At 39.9% G+C, this 23,692-nt stretch overlaps 1 protein-coding gene, 2 long non-coding RNA genes and 1 pseudogene across 8 annotated transcripts; 2 read left to right on the top strand and 2 right to left on the bottom strand.

Moving 5' to 3' along the window:
- Positions 1-9,945: 9,945 nt before the first annotated feature.
- On the top strand, positions 9,946-12,620 carry LOC6620679 (double-stranded RNA-specific editase 1). 4 transcript variants are annotated; one of them, XM_032727079.1, is made up of 5 exons: positions 9,946-10,054; positions 10,226-11,091; positions 11,204-11,555; positions 11,699-12,276; positions 12,329-12,620. In XM_032727079.1, exons 3-5 carry the CDS (start codon positions 11,237-11,239, stop codon positions 12,524-12,526), a joined length of 1,095 nt encoding a protein of 364 aa, XP_032582970.1. In that variant the 5' UTR covers positions 9,946-10,054; positions 10,226-11,091; positions 11,204-11,236; the 3' UTR covers positions 12,527-12,620. The 4 variants fall into 4 exon arrangements, with proteins under 4 accessions (XP_032582970.1, XP_032582968.1, XP_032582967.1 ...); XM_032727077.1 differs by lacking the exon at positions 10,226-11,091; XM_032727076.1 differs by having other exon boundaries at positions 10,226-11,555.
- Positions 12,621-14,724: 2,104 nt separating this feature from the next.
- LOC116803157 lies at positions 14,725-16,383 on the bottom strand. Of its 2 annotated transcripts, none has more exons than XR_004363425.1 (4): positions 15,997-16,383; positions 15,327-15,443; positions 14,934-15,269; positions 14,725-14,876 (listed from the first exon to the last, which is right to left on the bottom strand). It is a non-coding gene; the product is annotated as an uncharacterized LOC116803157 (long non-coding RNA). The 2 variants fall into 2 exon arrangements; XR_004363426.1 differs by having other exon boundaries at positions 14,725-14,865.
- A 653-nt stretch (positions 16,384-17,036) lies between these two features.
- On the top strand, positions 17,037-19,698 carry LOC116803151 (annotated as a pseudogene).
- Positions 19,699-21,800: 2,102 nt separating this feature from the next.
- LOC116803156 lies at positions 21,801-23,459 on the bottom strand. Of its 2 annotated transcripts, none has more exons than XR_004363423.1 (4): positions 23,073-23,459; positions 22,403-22,519; positions 22,010-22,345; positions 21,801-21,952 (listed from the first exon to the last, which is right to left on the bottom strand). It is a non-coding gene; the product is annotated as an uncharacterized LOC116803156 (long non-coding RNA). The 2 variants fall into 2 exon arrangements; XR_004363424.1 differs by having other exon boundaries at positions 21,801-21,941.
- Positions 23,460-23,692: the final 233 nt, after the last annotated feature.

The following is a 23,692-nucleotide window of genomic DNA, read 5'->3' as shown; positions in this document are numbered from 1 at the left end:
AGTCCAATTTCGGCAATTTGAATTAAATAAACGTGTCTGAATTATCTGAATTATCTTTCAGTTGATATGTAGTATGTGCCTATGTAATATTAAGAACATTTAAGTATAATAGCATACTAACATATAGCAGCACTTTGTTGCTATGTTTTTGTTTATGTTTATGTTTATGCAAGCAATAAGGCCCAAGGCGGATGTAACATGATCGCACACTTGAAGGCCACTAAGTATAAGTGCATGGTCAGCATTTCCACGCCGACCAAATGCATAATACGTACGTACATACATAGCTCGCTCTCCCGATAAGCCTAGATATATAAGATATTCATAAGAACGCCGCTCCGCCGCTGGCGTACCCGGCAGCGCAGCTACGCGAATTAGCCTAAGACCAAATATATTCAAAACTGACAAATCAGACACTCTGTAGACGTTGAGCTGGCAGAACCATTTCTGCCAACTAAAAATACAAGAAAGAATTAAATAAACCTAAGTCAGCCTGACGGCTGCAACAAACTACAAAAAGGACTTGTGTTATTATTTGGAGCTTTCTTTACAGATATAATTTAAATCCCAAGAATGCAAGGAGTTTTCCAAGGTAGTATTCGTAACTGCCTACACTTCATATACAAGTATCTATAATTATCGATATGCACTGTAATATTCTAATCACATTTAGCTGGTAATAGCATATGAACAAGACAAGCTAATAATATATGAGTAAAACATTAATACTGCCCGATCGGCTTACGACCAAATGCTGAGCTTGTGGGGCAGTGGGGACAGAACCCCGAAGGACTTCATGATTTCTATTACATTTTAAAGCACGATTAATTTTATATATATTAAGCTAGAAATGGAGTGGATTCCAAAGGACACCTAACACGAAAACGACCTATTTATTTTCCCGATGTTAAGCAATGATCATCCATATTATAAACCAACGCGACATTTGACAGACTCTTAAATACGGTAGAAGGCCACCTTGGCCCCAATATCAAAAAAGAGAGAGTTTCCCGATATCAGATACCCGTTACTCAGCAAGTGTGAATGCGAACGCGAAATTTCATAATTTTTCTGGGATACCGCTAAAAATTGAGGACCGGCTTGCCGCCTTAAGAGCTTTAGAGTGGGCGTGGCAAAAGTATTTTTGGCAAATCGATAGAAATTTAAGCGACTTATAAAGTTAAAAAAGTATAAATAAATATGAAAAAATAAATAAATATAAATAAAGTTAAAAAAATATCCAAAAATTATTCAAAAATGTGGGCGTGCCAGTTTTAGGGCGTTAGAGTGGGCGTGGGAAATCGATAGAAATTTACAAAACTAATAAAAATGTGAAAAAATTTCAACAAATTTTTCAAAAGTGTGGGCGTAACAGTTCTGTGTCTCAATCTTCTAGCCTTATAGTTCCTGGGATCTCGACGTTCATACGAACAGACGGACATGGCTAGATCAACTCGGCCATAGATCTTGATCAAGAATATATACTATATATAGTCAGAAACGCTTCCTTATGTCTATTACTTTTCAACGAATCTAGTATACCCTTTTACTATACGAATAACGCGTATAAAGACTTAAATTCCCGATGGAATGTGAACCATTTACATTCATTCCGCTAACTATCCTAACTATAATCGATGAATTCTGTAAATTTGCAAATGAGAAAATGAGAAATGGAATTCCGCATACAAGGAGTTACATCGTCCGAGAACAAATTAAAAATCTCACTGTCCAGCATACACGGAACTGGCATTATTGATAACGCGAAGACTTAAACGCACACAAGTCATAAGTGATTAAAATTTGTATTATTGGAAAACTAAACTTTTGCAATAATTGCTAGTAGAATCCCCCGGGACTAGCTTCGAGACGTCTACCCCTTCATCCATTGCCATTATTTCATTAAGGAAGGAGCGCTTCATTCTGACCAACGCTAATTAATATAGAACCAGTTGGAAAAGAGAATGAAAAGACTCGAGCTATTAATTGGTCCAAAAATCTTCAAGCTCGAGCTCTGGACAAAACTAGATCAATTCCTGAAAACAGGACAAAAGTCGCGTGCGTTCTCTTAGTTCTCGCAATCTACCCGTTTGCCTAACACTATTCAGACTTCTAAATTCCATATCTGGTAAAACATGTAATGGATACAATCATTTCAATTCTTTATAAAAACATGTCGTCTACTTTTCAATTGGTACTCCCGTACCAGTTGAAATCAATATCGATTCTGCTGAGAGGAAAATGGGATTTTCCTATAATGCATTATATTATTATGCATTTCCTATAATGCCATTATAATGGCCAAAAATACAGCTTGTAGAGAAATGATTAATTAACTAAAAACAGGAGAGAGTTCTATTGGAGAGGACTTGGGCCAATTTATTAGCAATATTAACCACAGGAAATTGTTTTCCTTAAACAAGTTACAAAAAAAGTAAAGTTATAAATTACTTTTAAATAAATACTCTAATGTGCCACAAATAATAACATACTTCGCAGATATGGATACGCACCGCAAGCTTAGCGTTAAAACTGTGTTATAATTTATTTTTAATTTGTTAGTTTAACGAGTAACATTTTCCCTAGATTGCAATCGCAAATCTCAAATTTTTGTATTTGTCGCTAAGCGAACTTCAGACTGCGTTTTCGAAAGACCAAAATGATCCATGAAAACTTGGGGCTGGGTTAAAGTTTTTCGAATATAAAAAGCCAACCATATTTTTTCGAAATAATCTTTTTTCCCTAGATTGCAATCGCAAATCTCAAATTTTTGTATTGTCGCTAAGCGAACTTCAGACTGCGTTTTCGAAGGAACAAAACGCTACATCAAATCTTGGGGCTTGGCTTAAAGTTTTTCGAATATAAAAAGGAAAACATATTTTTTCGAAATAATCCCTTTTTCCCTAGATTGCAATCGCAAATCTCAAATTCTTGTATTTGTCGCTAAGCGAATTTCAGACTGCGTTTTCGAAGGAACAAAACGCTTCATCGAATCTTGGGGCTTGGGTTAAAGTTTTTCGAATATCAAAAGCCAAGCACATTTTTTCGATATGATCTTTTCTGCTTTCTTGAATTTGTAAACAATTATGTATACTGTGGACTATTTTTTGTTTTTTAACTGGTTAGTATGCTCACGAACATATTATGGTTTATTAAAGTATTTATAAAAAGGTAGGTAAAATTAAAAGGGAAAAGGATATATACATGTATATAAATATATATCATGTATATAAATATAGAGTAATTGCTCAAAGAAATGCAATTTAAAAAAAATTAATGCAGATATTTTATAAATTAGCATTCATTTAACGAAATGGCTAGGAAACCCTGAGCCGTAAAGTGCAGAACTATCCTCTTTTAAAATGTAACAAAAAAACTTAAATGAATCCTGAGAAAGGAGAATCCAACTGCTGATAGGGACATCTATGGAAAACAAGAGAGAATGCTATAGTCGAGTTCCCCGGCTATCAGATATCCTATACTCAGCTAGTGTGAAAGCGATCGCGAAATTTCACAATTTTTCTGGAATATCCATAAATATTGGGGAATAAAATGAGAAAAAAATGTACAAATTGTTTAAAAGTGTGGGGGTGATCGTTTTGGACATCTTGTGGTGAAAGGAAGGTCGTAGCCACAGGTGTTTGGTATAAAGATGAAGCAAAATAAACAATAAGACAAAGAAAGATGTTAACATTTTTCAAAAGTGTGGGCGTATTAGTTTTGGGTGGCTTTAGAGCTTTAGAGTTGGCGGGGCAAAAAGTTTTATTCCAGTCAATAGAAATTTAGCAGACTAATTAAATTATGAAAAAAATGTCCAAACATTTTTCAAAAATGTGTGTGTGCAAGTTTGGGGCGGTTTCAGGGAGTTAGAGTGGGCGTGGGAAATCGATAGAAATATACAAGACATGTAAATGGAAAAAAAGAATGTAAAAAAAATATCGACGCAGTTTTCAAAAGTGTGAGCGTGACAGTTTTGTGTGATTTGTGGGCGTGGAAACATGGGTAAACAAACTTGCGCTGACATAGACGCTATGTCTCTACAATCTGTATGCTGAATCTCAACCTTCAAGCTTTTATATTTCCTGAGATCTCAAAGTTCATACGGACAGACGGTCATGGCTTGATCGACTCGGCTATTGATCCTGATCAAGAATATTATGCTTTATATGGGCGGAAACCCTTCCTTCTGCCTGTAACATACTTTTCAACGAGGAAAAATAAGTTTTCTTTTCACATGTTCCATTGTAAAAGTTTACATTTACACGTTTTATTGTTGTGACAAGATGGATTACCAGCAGTAATATTTTGTTTTTCGATTGTTATTTCTTTTATTTGTTTCGCCAAATTTTAAACAGGCCTTAAACATTTGCATGTTGGACAGGTTATCCTAAGGTATTTATTTAGAGGTGAGATTACGAATCTTTGCATTGCATTCTAGCATTGACTGGGACCATATGACTTAGGAAAGAGAAAGAAAAGAATAGTTTTCTCTATTCTTTTTTAATGGAGTTTATAGGCTAGAGATAACTAACTTTTTCATAACATAGTCAAAATTAACTATCTTCTTCAAGAAGTGTCTCACAATTATTCATTACAAAACTTTTAGTTGAAGCTATCATTTTTAAAGATGTTGAAAGTACTTATGTATATGGAAGTTAACACCAGCTAAACGCTTCTCCTGGCCCCTCACACCATACATGTGCCACGGCTGAACTGGTCAATGATCTGCAAGCGGGACGTTTCTTACCTCACCGCCGCTGCTGCCCCCGGACCTTTATGCGGAGTTGCTGGGCTAGCACTCTCATGAATGCAACACTCGAGCGCGACAGCAACAGTCACGATGCACTTATGCTGGCCGACCGAGGGCTCGACGCTCATAGCGCAGGGGCCGGGTGACACTTGCAGAGGAGAACCGGAGCTGAGCGGATCATATCTAACTTCAACTTGTCAAGAATAATAAACGAAAACCATAAGCAAATACTTCGCCTTATTATTTCACATGGAACACATAATTAGGTAATATCCGACCTAGTGCCGATCTGGGGTCATTTCCCCAGGTCGTCGGCACATAATTTGGATAACATAATTTGGTAGATAGATTGTTTTCTATACTTTGTTGTGTACACAAACAAATCTGAAAAACATTCAAAGGAATCAGCTCCCAATGTTTATATATTAATGAAATTGCTATTACGAAATTAAAAATTGCGACTCTGGCCGGTGCTCGTTACGCCAGAAAATGTGGCTGGCTTTCGCTAAAGCTAGATCTTGGGTAGGGAAATCTATAAATGATCGTAATATATAGAGAATTAATATAGAGAATATCAAGTGCTGGCTCTTGCTGACGCTTTCATTTGTTGTTATAAAAGCACTTCGGAATAAAATGGATAAAAATCCCAATGAAATGGAGCTTCTAGTCATTACTCAAAATCTGATCTGTCTTTTTTAGAAATCCAAAAATTTGTGAAATACCCAAAATCTTGGGTCAACTTATAAAAATTGTATTGCCTACTTTTCGGCCGAAATATATTTTAGCCCACAGACAAGCTACAAAAATTGAATAATGTAGTTTCGCGGGGCCTTAAGTGATAATTCCCCATAACAGTTTGTCCAAAAATCTTTTCTCGTGATCATCATAGAATTTAAGCAGCGAATACTTCAAAGCGATTCGTTGCTCAGATAATTGTCCTTTGTTATTTTTTAGGAGTCGTTAACCAAAACTGTCTGTCTGTCTTTTTCCTAAGTTTTAAAGTCCTCATAGCCAAATGGTTCTCTGAAATTGTAAACCACATATTCGCTCATTTTTACAAATTAAATATGCAAAAAATATAAAATAAAAATAAAACAAAAGAGAATGCTATAGTAGAGTTCCACGACTATCAGATACGCGTTTTTTAGCTGCGACGCGAAATGTCATAATTTTTCTGGGATATCGATAGATATTGGGGAATAAAATGAGAAAATATTGAAAAATTGTTCAAAAGTGGGCGTGGGCGATGAAAAATATCCAACAATTTTTAAGAAATGTGGACGTGACAGTTTTGTGCGGTTTGTGGGCGTTAGAGTGGGCGTGTCAACATGGGTCAACAATCTAGCGCTGCGTCTTTGTCTCTAGAATCTGTATGCTGAATCTCAACATTCTAGCATTTATAGTCAGATTTCGACGTTCATACATACGGACAGACGGACACGGCCAGATCAACTCGGCTATTGATCCTGATCAAGAATATATATACTATATATAGTAGGAAACGCCTGTTACATACTTTTCAACGTTACTCTACAAGTAACGGGTAAAATATAAAATATAGAAAATATAAATATTGTCATAATCAAGCCCGTTTTATAAGGAAAGGAATAAGAAATACTATACGTTAAATGGTAAAGTGTGAAGATTTCAAAAACGACCCTCAACATTTTTAATAAAAACTAATTGTAACTAATAACAACTAACTAATAATAAAAATGAACAAGCAATTTTTTAATTTGTATGCTGCATTCCGATTTAGTAGAATTACTACCAGTATTTCTATGACGATTATTAAAAGAACAAATACAAAAATAGTAAAATGTATACATGCTAACATTGCTACCCAAAATTATAAAACCAATTAGTTTAAAAAATGTGTAAAAATAATAATAAAAAAGGGTTTGCAGATGAAAACATACTCAATATATTTAGGTATCTCCTTCAGTTAATGTTTATGCGTTATACTGTCACTGCAAATACTAATAAAAGTTTCCACATTTCTCATAATAATATAAACCTAAAACCTAAACTTCAATCGAACCACATCGAGAAAAGTGACCCCACCAAATTCCACACATTACCATGAAATACAATCCAGCAAAAACAATTCCAAAACAGTACGTTTTATCCCCTTAGTCATCAAAATTTCCTTCTTTCGAATTTAAACAACCCAAGCAGTCAGCCAAATTTTAATAGCCGTTCGTTCCCACCAGCATCGATGTACAAATCTCCAATGTCCCATAAACACGAAAGCGCTGACTTAACAATTACCGCTTGCTAATATACAAAATCTTGGGTGACGTAAGTCACCAAGGCCAATATATTTTACACTACTACTGCGCTGAGAATAATGAATAAAATATTAGATTAGGTTTTTGGTTCAAGAAACAACAAAATTAGCCGTAGATCTTTTTAACAGATTTAACTTTATAAATGATTCATGAAATTCTAAAACAGATTCCTTAATTATTTGTTGTACCGCGTTTTCTTATTTTTGTATATTATTATGCTTTTTTAAATTGTTTTTCGTTGTTGTTTCCCGTAGAATTTCAATTACTAAGAATTCCTTTTTCTTGCGTCCAAACGGAAACGTTTTCAAATTTAAACAAATTTGTGAACACTTCATTTGATAATCGTTTTAAATGCGCACGCGCCCGGCGTCAAAAAGCAACTGAGAGAAATGAAAAGAAGACTCTCGAAAGGAACCCAAAGATCGTCTTTTAATACACACAAAAAAAAAGTTGGCAAGCCGCTTGAAAAATGTAACGAAATATTAAAGTGTAATTGTAGTTCGAAAAATTTTAAGTTAATTTCATGTCTTTTTATTTAAAAAAATGCGTTTCTTCTTATTTAATTTTAAAATTCAAATTGGCACATGTGGAAACGCCAATAAAACAATTATATTTAAAATGTTGTCTAAGTTTTCTCGTTAAGAATGTTGTTAAAATAGGTGCTATACAAATTTGACACTAGTTCATCGTCAGTGCACGATTTACATATTCGTGGACACCGTAAATTGATTTTGGTCAGGCGCTTGTACCGAAGTGAAAAAAAGTTTTGCGACATTATTTGTTATATAAATATATTATCGGATTCCAAACGGCTTGCAAGCTCAGATAGCTGTCGACTTACATTTCCCTAAGCCTATAAGAATTACAATTTTTAAGAAGTTTTCCTGTTTTGTATTTATAATATTTTAGGTATGCAAACACACTTAATCTTTGACGTCCTGTTTCGTCTTTGGTACAATGTTGTTCAATTCCTTCTCTTAGAGGCGTTTTATTTGGGTGGACCTCAGATAAAAAAGAGAGAATGCTATAGTCGAGTTGCCCAACTATCAGATACCCGTTACTCAGCTAGTGTGAATGCGAACGCGAAATTTCATAGTTTTTCTAGGATAATTGAAGACTAATAACATTATGAAAATATATCGAAAAATGGTTCAAAAATAAGTTATTAGGCAAATCGATCTTGCAAATTTACAAGATTAATACAAATGTGAAAAAAAATCAACACATTTTTCAAAAGGGTGGGCGTGGTAGTTTTATGCGGTTTGTAAATAAACTTGCGCAAAATCTATGTCTCTAAAATCTGTATGCTGAATCTCAACCTTCTAGCTTTTATATTTCCTGAGATCTCGACGTTCATACGGACAGACGGTCATGGCTTGATCGACTCGGCTATTGATCCTGATCAAGAATACATATAATTTATATAGTCGGCAACGCTTCCTTCTGCTTGTTATATACTTTTCAACAAATCTAGTATAGCTCTACGAGTAAAAGGTATAAAAATTGTATCATTTTGTTTCAGATATTACAATGTAAACATAAATCTATAGTTACCTTGTGGTTTTATTTGATCCGGGTTTGTCTTCATTGTCAATAGTTTTGTGACTTGAGCAGCGAAAAATTAAATTGAATTTTTTGTAAGTGGGTGTATATGAGTTCTCTGTAGTCCATGATTACAAAACGAGTCGTGCTTTCCCATGGTCTTTTGTCCGTCTGCCCGATTGTATGAACTTGGGAACATCGCGAACCTTAAGTGCTAGTTGGGACTAAGCCTGTATGCAGCGCAGGTTGACTACTGCTTCAATTTTCGTAAAATAATAAAAACCGCGATCTGTCCATTTCCGTCCGTATGAATTTTTAGATCTGAGGAACTATAAAAAGTCAGGGCGTTGAGACTTATGCTCCAGATTCTAGAGCAGTTTGTCCAAAACTGCCATGCCAACACTTTTCAAAAATGTTCCCATTTTTTTCAGAAAATTATTTGTCTTGGCACTTTCTATAGATGTGGAAAAAGAATGTTGAAAATTCCCCATCGAACTACCACTATCTGAGTTACAGGTATCTTACCTTACTTTGACGAATAATAATATTTGTTTAATATATGAAAAATATTAAAAACTGGGCGATTAATCCCAACCCAGATAGTTAATTCACTTAATTCGGTGTTCATTTTCATAAATCCGCAAACTTTCCTATTGCTGTGGTTGAGGAAACGCAAAACTCTTGTTAAAACAGTGTGAACACATTTTCTGTTTTTCGTTGATTGGAACCTTATAGATTTTGCCCACGCTGCGTACTGCCAAATTTTGTTTGCAAGTCATGAAAACGATTTAATATGTTATTGCATTGCCATTTTCTAACTCGTCGTGTTTTAAAATGCACAGTGTCTTCAGCTTAAATATTTTAAAAGTACTATAAATTTGTGGTCAAAAAATAAACCACGATCATAACAAAAATTTTGTGCGTTAAATTAATAATTTTGTTGCGGTTATGGTTTGAGTTTTAGACTATTCTTTTACTATATTCAAATGTAAGTCAGTCACAAAAAATTGAGGGAATTAACATGCACACGCTCTAAAAGCTATAAATTTCTCAAGAAATACAGAAATACTGTTGCAATTTTTAATTTTCGCATTAATTTTTAGACACTTCAAATAGGCATCTTCGTGTTATTTTTATATTATTGTTAATTCTTTTAGAAAAAAATCAGTTGTCTGCGCTCATTTTCCGCCGTCTTTCTGTCCCTTCACTTGGTTATATTACTATGGCCAGTGTGAAATGTCTCTAATATATTTAATACAAGAATCGATTTTCAAAATATGTGAAACAAATATCGATATATTCTGATATATGCATTACATCCCTATTTAGGTTTTTCCCGTCAGCGCAGTAAGCTTATCTCTGTGATTTGAACAGTGAAAAATTAAATTACAAAATCGAAAAAATCAAGATGGAGGGAAAACTTCGTCCACTCACGGCAAACAACAAGCCATTTGTCTTTGGAGGCATTTACGTAAGAATCTGCATTTTTTCCAAGTGTGTGCAGGAGTGTGAGTTTAAACTTCCCTGTGAAGAGATGTGTCTCTAGTGAAAATAGATCACGAAAACAAAAACCATTGTTGGACTCATCCATATTTGATTTGTGAAATAACAAAGTTTTCGATTTTATTTCTATAATTTGCAGCGCACAAAGTGAAAGTGTGTGTATTCATTACAATTGTGAACTCATTTGCAATAGCCACTAAAAGCGGGTTAATCGAAAGTGCAGAGTCTGCACTGCAGATCGTTGTCCGAATTCCACCAGCATCCACAATGCACCCTCCAGCCCACCCCCAGCTTTCCCTCTTCCATTGCATTTGTATCCCACCCATTTGGTCATTGCACTCATTCCACTCCGTTCGTGCTTTCGATCAACCAGAGATGGCTAGTACTGCGATAGTTTCACGCTGGACTTGCGGTTATCGCTAACTTTTATGGCTACTGAAAATGGATTCACCCAAAATTGTAACTAAAATTATTAGTTTTGCGTCAGATAGCAATCCCCATTCACTCCACCGAAAGTGCCCGAAACGAGCCGGCGACCATGAGCTCAGCCGATGACCGAAGGATCCCCATAACTATACTATTCCAAGTCCAAAATGAATTCGTGTTTGATTTGTTTCGTACTTAAATAGAAAGAAAAAATTTAACTTATTTTAGAATTGTGTAACTTATGGAGCACTAGTCATTAAAAATTACTCTATTTTTGCATATCGGAGAAAATTGTATTAGAATTAGAATTTGATTTTCTCGAACCTCGCTGCAACAGAATACATTAGCGAAAAATTAACTCACCATAAGACTGCATTTATTTGTTAATCGGACTTTGGTGTTTTTAACCCCTTAAAATGAATGAGGGAATTGTTACCCTACCCTAGATCCACGGTCGCTGGGCAGGTGGCTCCGCTGGTGCAGAGTTTCGTTTCGGGGCACTTGGGTCGCAGGAATGGCCATGGCTATTTCCTGAACTATGGTTTTAAGTTGACCAGCCGACCACCCTGACGCTTCCGGGTAACTTGACGACTTGATGGTTTCCGTTGGTCAGCGAGTCGCTTTTCTGTCGACCCACTGGACCAGCCCGTTGCCTTTGCTAACTAATCGGTTAACTCTTTCGCAAACGCAGAATCCCAATGCCACAGTCAAGCCTTTGATCCAAATGCCGTTGCAGGCCGCCAATGTCCAGGAGCAGCAGTCTCCTCCGGTGGCTTCATATCCGACACCGGCCACTCCGGTGGCTGTTCAGCAGCCATCGACTCCTGTCCCCGTTCAAGTGCCGAACTCGTCCGTCCAACAGCAAAATCCGGATGCGGACGCCATCGCCTCGAAGCTGGCCTTGCCAGTTATCATCAAGGAGGAGCCGATCTCTGTCGACGATGAACCGTCCGTCGACATTATAGAGGACAATACCAGTGCCAGCGGCATCGGGGGCAAGATCCCATTTAAAAAGATCTTCCAAAAGCGGAAGAAGTCGTCTGGTAAGCGTGGAATTCTTTGGTGAACAGTTTTCCCAGACTTTTATCGCACACACACACGAATCACTAGAGTTCTTATGAAAGGACAGACTGGAAATTACTTAACATTTTTACAATAACATATATGTCTTTTAACTCGATCGTAGAACGCACTCGGGACAAGAAGCTGCGACGGAATCGCCAGCTGCGCAAGTCCATGCTCCCCAAAAACGCTCTGATGGCCCTCAACGAGGTTAAGGGCGTGACCATCAGCGATTTCACCATCGACTTCAATACCGACGGGGGATTCACGGCCGTTGTCACTGTGAACTCGACTCAGTACGTGGGCAAGGGTACCTCAAAGATGACAGCCAAGAACGCGGCCTGCGAGAAGGCTTGGCGCGATTTTATAATTGCGAAGATGACGCCTAAGCCTCCCCGTATTCACCAGGTGGAGATAGGTGCGGAGCCAATAGACACTAACGAGGATGAGGCCGATGCACCGGATGATGATCTGCCCATGTTGAATCTGGCTTCGTTTGCCATCTACAAGCTCTTCACGGAGTGGGAGCGCGAGGGCTATGTCGTACCCGAGATGCACCCTTCGGCCAATGCTGCCCAGCAGGCCGGAGGGGATGCCGGAACTCCAGTTCCCGCCGCGCCCAAGGAACCAAAGAAGCCGCCAGTGCGTACGGAGCTACCCTCTGGCTGGGAGACCATGCACCCGGCGACCATTCTTTGCATTGTAGGCCAGCCCACCTCACTATATTCACTGTCAGTAATCAATTCCCCTGCAGATGCGCCCGGGACTCAGCTACTCGGACTACGGGTCATCTGGCGACAATACCACCGGCATGCAGCATCTGGGAATCACGGTGGACAACCAGGAATTCCACGCCCACGGCAGATCCAAGAAGATCGCCCGTCTCAACGTGGCCGTGAAAGTGTGCAACTCTCTGTTCGGCACAAACTTCGCCTACGGCGACACCGCTTAAGACACCAACTCCAACCGCAGACTCCAACTGCCGACAGCAACACACCTCGCCAACACGCCTCTCTTAATTATAATGTATACAATTGTACCGTGGAGAGATTATGCTATCTTACGTGTAAGGGAAATAGGGTCGACAAGATTTGCCAACGTGTTCGGGTGGGCGCTAAGTCTGTCAGCATATCGGCTGCTGTGGAAGTTTATTTGGTCTCCCAGTGGGACAACTTTTAAGTCCTTTTCGATGACTCGGTTGCTCACATACTAGGGTAGCCCAGATGCATGTCATGCCGCTCGCGATTGTATTACTCCAAGCCCATTGAGCTGAGTCCCGAAGGCACACTCCACACTTGGATTGCGTAGGTCAGTGTTGGACCTAATATGGCTTTTATTAAGGGAGCCTTAACTGCCATATGGAGGTTGCTTGAGTGGAAAAGCCTGTCCAGCTTTTTCAGCTTCCATGAGGATTTGGCTCTAACTGCCGTGATATGGGCTTTTCAACTCAGCGTCCATCAAGGTCAACTCCGAAGTAGCAGTGGGATGAGACGTGGTCAATGGTATTTCCGTCAAAGAGAAGACCTAGGCATGTTTGAGGTCGCAGGGTAAATGTGACACAGTCCGACTTAGTGAATGTAATGGATTTGTTCCATTTACCAGTCCATCGCTCGATTGCAGCAGCCATTCCTGAACTGCATTGGGCTGAATTGAAAGGATGAGTGCGACGCAAGCATGACGGTGTCATCAGTGTAGGTGGCCAGGAGCAGCTGAGCAGGGGAGGCTTCATCGGTGTTGTTCACGGGAGTTGGCATGTCAGCAGTGTACAGGGTATACGGGAAGGGTCCAAGCACACTTCCCTGTGGAACCCCTGCATGAATGTGTTCCAGGCTTGACCGACAGTTTCGTACAGCAACATCGAAGGGCCGATCAGCGATGAAGGAGCTGAGGATGGCATAATAGGCTGCTCGGAGGAGATCTTTCATTTTATATAGCAGACCTTCATGCCACACCTTATCAAACGCTTGTTTCACGTCCAAAAATTCGCCGACTGTTCAAAGCTAGTTCTTGTGGGATGTGTTACCTACCTCCGGCAGTTCCATCAAGCGGGTAAGCAAAATTCTCTCAAAAACTTTGGAGAAAGTTGGTAGCAGGATTATCGGGCGATATGAGTCGATCTGTGTTGGTGACTTTCCAGCTTGGGGATCATTACAATGCGCGCACGTTTTCATTGCCTGGGAAAATTATCTAATCTTAGCATAGCATTAAATATTTTCCCAAGAGCAAGCACGTTATAGAAATTTCGCAGTTCGGTTGTCTATGCCATAGTAACCAGGGTTTTTTTTTTGGCTACAAAACCTTTAGTTGCATCATTACTTCATGCGGTAAGGTATAGGGCGTGTCTGAGCGTCGGAGTATGAATATTGCTGGTAAATGCTAGGATCTCCTGTCGTGGTGTATTGTCTTCTGAGGCGTCTTTTGTGGCTAAGCAAGTCCCTAGCCTCCAAGCTTAAAATGGCAGGCCTTATGGCCGTGAGACCAACTTGGTGTAGCCTGCCTTGCAGCTTCAATGATCGCCGATGTGAAGTAGTCGACGTACGCTTCCATCCTACTGCAAAGTGTCAATGGAAATGTTGAGTTCTACAGTAGCCTCGATGTGTTCTTTAAAGATCCGAATTCTCGCTTGTGGAGACAGCATTTTTTTAACACTTCGAAATGATTGGGCGTCTTCAATCAATGGCAGATGATGGTCAGATAACAGTTCTGTCAGCACTTTCACCCTGATTAGTTGCTGTCTAAAGCCATTGGAGATCCCAAAATCTATGGCACTTGGAGAGGCAGTTGCACGGTGGGGGTAGCATGTGGCTTCTCCAATTGTGTGTGATGAACTGCCCAGCAATGGCAACTGTTCATCTAAGTGTCGGAGGGCAGTATATTAAGGCAACAATTAAGTTTCCTCTGCTTGCAGTCAGCTGAATAGTTACTTCCTGGATATGATTTTGAGATAAAGTGGCGATGAGAGATATTTGATCTAGCAAGGATGTTGTCTGTCATTCGGATGGTTGGCAGTATGTAGGGTAAAGCCATAGACCAAAGACACTAGAATAACTAGAATATTTTTGTCCTTGCAATTTATATAACATGAGAGCGCTTATTTCTATGTTTATTTTTGTTCGTTTTGTGTTTAGCTGCCGACTGTATACATGCGTATATGGTGTTCTATGCCCAGAGCAATGTATTTTATTTTTAATTATTTCTTGGGTTGCAAGTCTGATAAGTTTCTTAAATCTAAAACTATTTTGTCTAATTTAATTATTTTCCAAGGAGATCATCCTTCCGTCCGTATAATAGCTGTAAAAAAACTTTAGTCGTGCTTAAATATATATTCTTGTAATGTATTAAAATCCCTACTTGCTTACCTCTGACTAGGATGTATTCCCTGTGAGGGGCCATTCAGGATGATAACTTTTTGGGATTTTCTGTATAAAATGGCCAAGGAAGGACGGGCATTACATGATCCTTCACCACAGTTGAGGATCGAGCAAAAGCTCGTAGCACGCAATCATATCGATAATCGTCACAATGAAATAAGGCTGAGATTCCAGGACAAGAGCACCACCCACATAACCGACAAGGAGCAGGTGGACCTTTGCGCGTGCGTCTTGGAATATCTTCAAACAACCACCCGAGCCTTACGCTATGTTCGTCGGATTTCAACGGTTGGCGAGCTCAGTTAGCTGTCGCTTTACATTTCCCTAAATATAGGTTTATAAGAACTATATTTTTAAGAAGATTTCCTGTTTTGTACTTACAATATTTTAGGTATGAAGGGCAATTAATCTTCTACGTCCTGTTTCGTTTTTGGTGGTGTTGGTTCATTTACAATGTTGTTCAATTCCTTCTCTTAGAGGCATATTATTTGGGTGGACCTCAGATAAAACAAGAGAGAATGCTATAGTCGAGTTGCTCAACTATCAGATACCCGTTACTCAGCTAGTGTGAATGCGAACGCGAAATTTCATAGTTTTTCTAGGATAATGGAAGACTAATAACATTATGAAAATATATCGAAAAATGGTTCAAAAATAAGTTATTAGGCAAATCGATCTTGCAAATTTACAAGATTAATACAAATGTGAAAAAAAATCAACACATTTTTCAAAAGGGTGGGCGTGGTAGTTTTATGCGGTTTGTAAATAAACTTGCGCAACATCTATGTCTCTAAAATCTGTATGCTGAATCTCAACCTTCTAGCTTTTATATTTCCTGAGATCTCGACGTTCATACGGACAGACGGTCATGGCTTGATCGACTCAGCTATTGATCCTGATCAAGAATACATATAATTTATATAGTCGGCAACGCTTCCTTCTGCTTGTTATATACTTTTCAACAAATCTAGTATAGCTCTACGAGTAAAAGGTATAAAAATTTTATCATTTTGTTTCAGATATTACAATGTAAACATAAATCTATAGTTACCTTGTGGTTTTATTTGATCCGGGTTTGTCTTCATTGTCAATAGTTTTGTGACTTGAGCAGCGAAAAATTAAATTGGATTTTTTGTAAGTGGGTGTATATGAGTTCTCTGTAGTCTATGATTACAAAACGAGTCGTGCTTTCCCATGGTCTTTTGTCCGTCTGCCCGATTGTATGAACTTGGGAACATCGCGAACCTTAAGTGCTAGTTGGGACTAAGCCTATATGCAGCGCAGGTTGACTACTGCTTCAATTTTCGTAAAATAATAAAAACCGCGATCTGTCCATTTCCGTCCGTATGAATTTTTAGATCTGAGGAACTATAAAAAGTCAGGGCGTTGAGACTTATGCTCCAGATTCTAGAGCAGTTTGTCCAAAACTGCCATGCCAACACTTTTCAAAAATGTTCCCATTTTTTTCAGAAAATTATTTGTCTTGGCACTTTCTATAGATGTGCAAAAAGAATGTCGAAAATTCTCCATCGAACTACCACTATCTGAGTTACAGGTATCTTACCTTACTTTGACGAATAATAATATTTGTTTAATATATGAAAAATATTAAAAACTGTGCGATTAATCCCAACCCAGATAGTTAATTCACTTAATTCGGTGTTCATTTTCATAAATCCGCAAACTTTCCTATAGCTGTGGTTGAGGAAACGCAAAACTCTTGTTAAAACAGTGTGAACACATTTTCTGTTTTTCGTTGATTGGAACCTTATAGATTTTGCCCACGCTGCGGACTGCCAAATTGTGTTTGCAAGTCATGAAAACGATTTAATATGTGATTGCATTGCCATTTTCTAACTCGTCGTGTTTTAAAATGCACAGTGTCTTCAGCTTAAATATTTTAAAAGTACTATACATTTGTGGTCAAAAAATAAACTTCACTTGGTTATATTACTATGGAGAGTGTGAAATGTCTCTAATATATTTAATACAAGAATCGATTTTCAAAATATGTGAAACAAATATCGATATATTCTGATATATGCATTACATCCCTATTTAGGTTTTTCCCGTCAGCGCAGTAAGCTTATCTCTGTGATTTGAACAGTGAAAAATTAAATTACAAAATCGAAAAAATCAAGATGGAGGGAAAACTTCGTCCACTCACGGCAAACAACAAGCCATTTGTCTTTGGAGGCATTTACGTAAGAATCTGCATTTTTTCCAAGTGTGTGCAGGAGTGTGAGTTTAAACTTCCCTGTGAAGAGATGTGTCCCTAGTGAAAATAGATCACGAAAACAAAAACCATTGTTGGACTCATCCATATTTGTTTTGTGAAATAACAAAGTTTTCGATTTTATTTCTATAATTTGCAGCGCACAAAGTGAAAGTGTGTGTATTCATTACAATTGTGAACTCATTTGCAATAGCCACTAAAAGCGGGTTAATCGAAAGTGCAGAGTCTGCACTGCAGATCGTTGTCCGAATTCCACCAGCATCCACAATGCACCCTCCAGCCCACCCCCAGCTTTCCCTCTTCCATTGCATTTGTATCCCACCCATTTGGTCATTGCACTCATTCCCCTCCGTTCGTGCTTTCGATCAACCAGAGATGGCTAGCACTGCGATAGTTTCACGCTGGACTTGCGGTTATCGCTAACTTTTATGGCTAATGAAAATGGATTCACCCAAAATTGTAACTAAAATTATTAGTTTTGCGTCAGATAGCAATCCCCATTCACTCCACCGAAAGTGCCCGAAACGAGCCGGCGACCATGAGCTCAGCCGATGACCGAAGGATCCCCATAACTATACTATTCCAAGTCCAAAATGAATTCGTGTTTGATTTGTTTCGTACTTAAATAGAAAGAAAAAATTTAACTTATTTTAGAATTGTGTAACTTATGGAGCACTAGTCATTAAAAATTACTCTATTTTTGCATATCGGAGAAAATTGTATTAGAATTAGAATTTGATTTTCTCGAACCTCGCTGCAACAGAATACATTAGCGAAAAATTAACTCACCATAAGACTGCATTTATTTGTTAATCGGACTTTGGTGTTTTTAACCCCTTAAAATGAATGAGGGAATTGTTACCCTACCCTAGATCCACAGTCGCTGGGCAGGTGGCTCCGCTGGTGCAGAGTTTCGTTTCGGGGCACTTGGGTCGCAGGAATGGCCATGGCTATTTCCTGAACTATGGTTTTAAGTTGACCAGCCGACCACCCTGACGCTTCCGGGTAACTTGACGACTTGATGGTTTCCGTTGGTCAGCGAGTCGCTTTTCTGTCGACCCACTGGACCAGCCCGTTGCCTTTGCTAACTAATCGGTTAACTCTTTCGCAAACGCAGAATCCCAATGCCACCGTCAAGCCTTTGATCCAAATGCCGTTGCAGGCCGCCAATGTCCAGGAGCAGCAGTCTCCTCCGGTGGCTTCATATCCGACACCGGCCACTCCGGTGGCTGTTCAGCAGCCATCGACTCCTGTCCCCGTTCAAGTGCCGAACTCGTCCGTCCAACAGCAAAATCCGGATGTGGACGCCATCGCCTCGAAGCTGGCCTTGCCAGTTATCATCAAGGAGGAGCCGATCTCTGTCGACGATGAACTGTCCGTCGACATTATAGAGGACAATACCAGTGCCAGCGGCATCGGGGGCAAGATCCCATTTAAAAAGATCTTCCAAAAGCGGAAGAAGTCGTCTGGTAAGCGTGGAATTCTTTGGTGAACAGTTTTCCCAGACTTTTATCGCACACACACACGAATCACTAGAGTTCTTATGAAAGGACAGACTGGAAATTACTTAACATTTTTACAATAACATATATGTCTTTTAACTCGATCGTAGAACGCACTCGGGACAAGAAGCTGCGACGGAATCGCCAGCTGCGCAAGTCCATGCTCCCCAAAAACGCTCTGATGGCCCTCAACGAGGTTAAGGGCGTGACCATCAGCGATTTCACCATCGACATCAATACCGACGGGGGATTCACGGCCGTTGTCAATGTGAACTCGACTCAGTACGTGGGCAAGGGTACCTCAAAGATGACAGCCAAGAACGCGGCCTGCGAGAAGGCTTGGCGCGATTTTATAATCGCCTCCCCGTATTCACCAGGTGGAGATAGGTGCGGAGCCAATAGACACTAACGAGGATGAGGCCGATGCACCGGATGATGATCTGCCCATGTTGAATCTGGCTTCGTATGCCATCTACAAGCTGTTCACGGAGTGGGAGCGCGAGGGCTATGTCGTACCCGAGATGCACCCTTCGGCCAATGCTGCCCAGCAGGCCGGAGGGGATGCCGGAACTCCAGTTCCCGCCGCGCCGAAGGAACCAAAGAAGCCGCCAGTGCGTACGGAGCTACCCTCTGGCTGGGAGACCATGCACCCGGCGACCATTCTTTGCATTGTAGGCCAGCCCACCTCACTATATTCACTGTCAGTAATCAATTCCCCTGCAGATGCGCCCGGGACTCAGCTACTCGGACTACGGGTCATCTGGCGACAATACCACCGGCATGCAGCATCTGGGAATCACGGTGGACAACCAGGAATTCCACGCCCACGGCAGATCCAAGAAGATCGCCCGTCTCAACGTGGCCGTGAAAGTGTGCAACTCTCTGTTCGGCACAAACTTCGCCTACGGCGACACCGCTTAAGACACCAACTCCAACCGCAGACTCCAACTGCCGACAGCAACACACCTCGCCAACACGCCTCTCTTAATTATAATGTATACAATTGTACCGTGGAGAGATTATGCTATCTTACGTGTAAGGGAAATAGGGTCGACAAGATTTGCCAACGTGTTCGGGTGGGCGCTAAGTCTGTCAGCATATCGGCTGCTGTGGAAGTTTATTTGGTCTCCCAGTGGGACAACTTTTAAGTCCTTTTCGATGACTCGGTTGCTCACATACTAGGGTAGCCCAGATGCATGTCATGCCGCTCGCGATTGTATTACTCCAAGCCCATTGAGCTGAGTCCCGGAGGCACACTCCACACTTGGATTGCGTAGGTCAGTGTTGGACCTAATATGGCTTTTATTAAGGGAGCCTTAACTGCCATATGGAGGTTGCTTGAGTGGAAAAGCCTGTCCAGCTTTTTCAGCTTCCATGAGGATTTGGCTCTAACTGCCGTGATATGGGCTTTTCAACTCAGCGTCCATCAAGGTCAACTCCGAAGTAGCAGTGGGATGAGACGTGGTCAATGGTATTTCCGTCAAAGAGAAGACCTAGGCATGTTTGAGGTCGCAGGGTAAATGTGACACAGTCCGACTTAGTGAATGTAATGGATTTGTTCCATTTACCAGTCCATCGCTCGATTGCAGCAGCCATTCCTGAACTGCATTGGGCTGAATTGAAAGGATGAGTGCGACGCAAGCATGACGGTGTCATCAGTGTAGGTGGCCAGGAGCAGCTGAGCAGGGGAGGCTTCATCGGTGTTGTTCACGGGAGTTGGCATGTCAGCAGTGTACAGGGTATACGGGAAGGGTCCAAGCACACTTCCTTGTGGAACCCCTGCATGAATGTGTTCCAGGCTTGACCGACAGTTTCGTACAGCAACATCGAAGGGCCGATCAGCGATGAAGGAGCTGAGGATGGCATAATAGGCTGCTCGGAGGAGATCTTTCATTTTATATAGCAGACCTTCATGCCACACCTTATCAAACGCTTGTTTCACGTCCAAAAATTCGCCGACTGTTCAAAGCTAGTTCTTGTGGGATGTGTTACCTACCTCCGGCAGTTCCATCAAGCGGGTAAGCAAAATTCTCTCAAAAACTTTGGAGAAAGTTGGTAGCAGGATTATCGGGCGATATGAGTCGATCTGTGTTGGTGACTTTCCAGCTTTGGGGATCATTACAATGCGCGCACGTTTTCATTGCCTGGGAAAATTATCTAATCTTAGCATAGCATTAAATATTTTCCCAAGAGCAAGCACGTTATAGAAATTTCGCAGTTCGGTTGTCTATGCCATAGTAACGAGGGTTTTTTTTTGGCTACAAAACCTTTAGTTGCATCATTACTTCATGCGGTAAGGTATAGGGCGTGTCTGAGCGTCGGAGTATGAATATTGCTGGTAAATGCTAGGATCTCCTGTCGTGGTGTATTGTCTTCTGAGGCGTCTTTTGTGGCTAAGCAAGTCCCTAGCCTCCAAGCTTAAAATGGCAGGCCTTATGGCCGTGAGACCAACTTGGTGTAGCCTGCCTTGCAGCTTCAATGATCGCCGATGTGAAGTAGTCGACGTACGCTTCCATCCTACTGCAAAGTGTCAATGGAAATGTTGAGTTCTACAGTAGCCTCGATGTGTTCTTTAAAGATCCGAATTCTCGCTTGGAGACAGCATTTTTTTAACACTTCGAAATGATTGGGCGTCTTCAATCAATGGCAGATGATGGTCAGATAACAGTTCTGTCAGCACTTTCACCCTGATTAGTTGCTGTCTAAAGCCATTGGAGATCCCAAAATCTATGGCACTTGGAGAGGCAGTTGCACGGTGGGGGTAGCATGTGGCTTCTCCAATTGTGTGTGATGAACTGCCCAGCAATGGCAACTGTTCATCTAAGTGTCGGAGGGCAGTATATTAAGGCAACAATTAAGTTTCCTCTGCTTGCAGTCAGCTGAATAGTTACTTCCTGGATATGATTTTGAGATAAAGTGGCGATGAGAGATATTTGATCTAGCAAGGATGTTGTCTGTCATTCGGATGGTTGGCAGTATGTAGGGTAAAGCCATAGACCAAAGACACTAGAATAACTAGAATATTTTTGTCCTTGCAATTTATATAACATGAGAGCGCTTATTTCTATGTTTATTTTTGTTCGTTTTGTGTTTAGCTGCCGACTGTATACATGCGTATATGGTGTTCTATGCCCAGAGCAATGTATTTTATTTTTAATTATTTCTTGGGTTGCAAGTCTGATAAGTTTCTTAAATCTAAAACTATTTTGTCTAATTTAATTATTTTCCAAGGAGATCATCCTTCCGTCCGTATAATAGCTGTAAAAAAACTTTAGTCGTGCTTAAATATATATTCTTGTAATGTATTAAAATCCCTACTTGCTTACCTCTGACTAGGATGTATTCCCTGTGAGGGGCCATTCAGGATGATAACTTTTTGGGATTTTCTGTATAAAATGGCCAAGGAAGGACGGGCATTACATGATCCTTCACCACAGTTGAGGATCGAGCAAAAGCTCGTAGCACGCAATCATATCGATAATCGTCACAATGAAATAAGGCTGAGATTCCAGGACAAGAGCACCACCCACATAACCGACAAGGAGCAGGTGGACCTTTGCGCGTGCGTCTTGGAATATCTTCAAACAACCACCCGAGCCTTACGCTATGTTCGTCGGATTTCAACGGTTGGCGAGCTCAGTTAGCTGTCGCTTTACATTTCCCTAAATATAGGTTTATAAGAACTATATTTTTAAGAAGATTTCCTGTTTTGTACTTACAATATTTTAGGTATGAAGGGCAATTAATCTTCTACGTCCTGTTTCGTTTTTGGTGGTGTTGGTTCATTTACAATGTTGTTCAATTCCTTCTCTTAGAGGCATATTATTTGGGTGGACCTCAGATAAAACAAGAGAGAATGCTATAGTCGAGTTGCTCAACTATCAGATACCCGTTACTCAGCTAGTGTGAATGCGAACGCGAAATTTCATAGTTTTTCTAGGATAATGGAAGACTAATAACATTATGAAAATATATCGAAAAATGGTTCAAAAATAAGTTATTAGGCAAATCGATCTTGCAAATTTACAAGATTAATACAAATGTGAAAAAAAATCAACACATTTTTCAAAAGGGTGGGCGTGGTAGTTTTATGCGGTTTGTAAATAAACTTGCGCAACATCTATGTCTCTAAAATCTGTATGCTGAATCTCAACCTTCTAGCTTTTATATTTCCTGAGATCTCGACGTTCATACGGACAGACGGTCATGGCTTGATCGACTCAGCTATTGATCCTGATCAAGAATACATATAATTTATATAGTCGGCAACGCTTCCTTCTGCTTGTTATATACTTTTCAACAAATCTAGTATAGCTCTACGAGTAAAAGGTATAAAAATTTTATCATTTTGTTTCAGATATTACAATGTAAACATAAATCTATAGTTACCTTGTGGTTTTATTTGATCCGGGTTTGTCTTCATTGTCAATAGTTTTGTGACTTGAGCAGCGAAAAATTAAATTGGATTTTTTGTAAGTGGGTGTATATGAGTTCTCTGTAGTCTATGATTACAAAACGAGTCGTGCTTTCCCATGGTCTTTTGTCCGTCTGCCCGATTGTATGAACTTGGGAACATCGCGAACCTTAAGTGCTAGTTGGGACTAAGCCTATATGCAGCGCAGGTTGACTACTGCTTCAATTTTCGTAAAATAATAAAAACCGCGATCTGTCCATTTCCGTCCGTATGAATTTTTAGATCTGAGGAACTATAAAAAGTCAGGGCGTTGAGACTTATGCTCCAGATTCTAGAGCAGTTTGTCCAAAACTGCCATGCCAACACTTTTCAAAAATGTTCCCATTTTTTTCAGAAAATTATTTGTCTTGGCACTTTCTATAGATGTGCAAAAAGAATGTCGAAAATTATCCATCGAACTACCACTATCTGAGTTACAGGTATCTTACCTTACTTTGACGAATAATAATATTTGTTTAATATATGAAAAATATTAAAAACTGTGCGATTAATCCCAACCCAGATAGTTAATTCACTTAATTCGGTGTTCATTTTC

Source organism: Drosophila sechellia, unplaced genomic scaffold (assembly GCF_004382195.2).
Source record: "Drosophila sechellia strain sech25 unplaced genomic scaffold, ASM438219v1 U_298, whole genome shotgun sequence".
Classification (NCBI taxonomy): Eukaryota; Metazoa; Arthropoda; class Insecta; order Diptera; family Drosophilidae; genus Drosophila; species Drosophila sechellia.
Note: the sequence above shows the minus strand (reverse complement) of the source record. Positions and strands in the feature narration are given on the sequence as shown.

Bases quoted from the DNA above. Each gene is read 5' to 3' on its own strand.
- LOC6620679 (XM_032727076.1), top strand. From the start codon at position 11,108: ATGGTTTCCGTTGGTCAGCGAGTCGCTTTTCTGTCGACCCACTGGACC. The intron at 11,556-11,698 runs GTAAGCGTGGAA...ACTCGATCGTAG, and splicing joins AAAGCGGAAGAAGTCGTCTG to AACGCACTCGGGACAAGAAG. The intron at 12,277-12,328 runs GTAGGCCAGCCC...ATTCCCCTGCAG, and splicing joins CGGCGACCATTCTTTGCATT to ATGCGCCCGGGACTCAGCTA.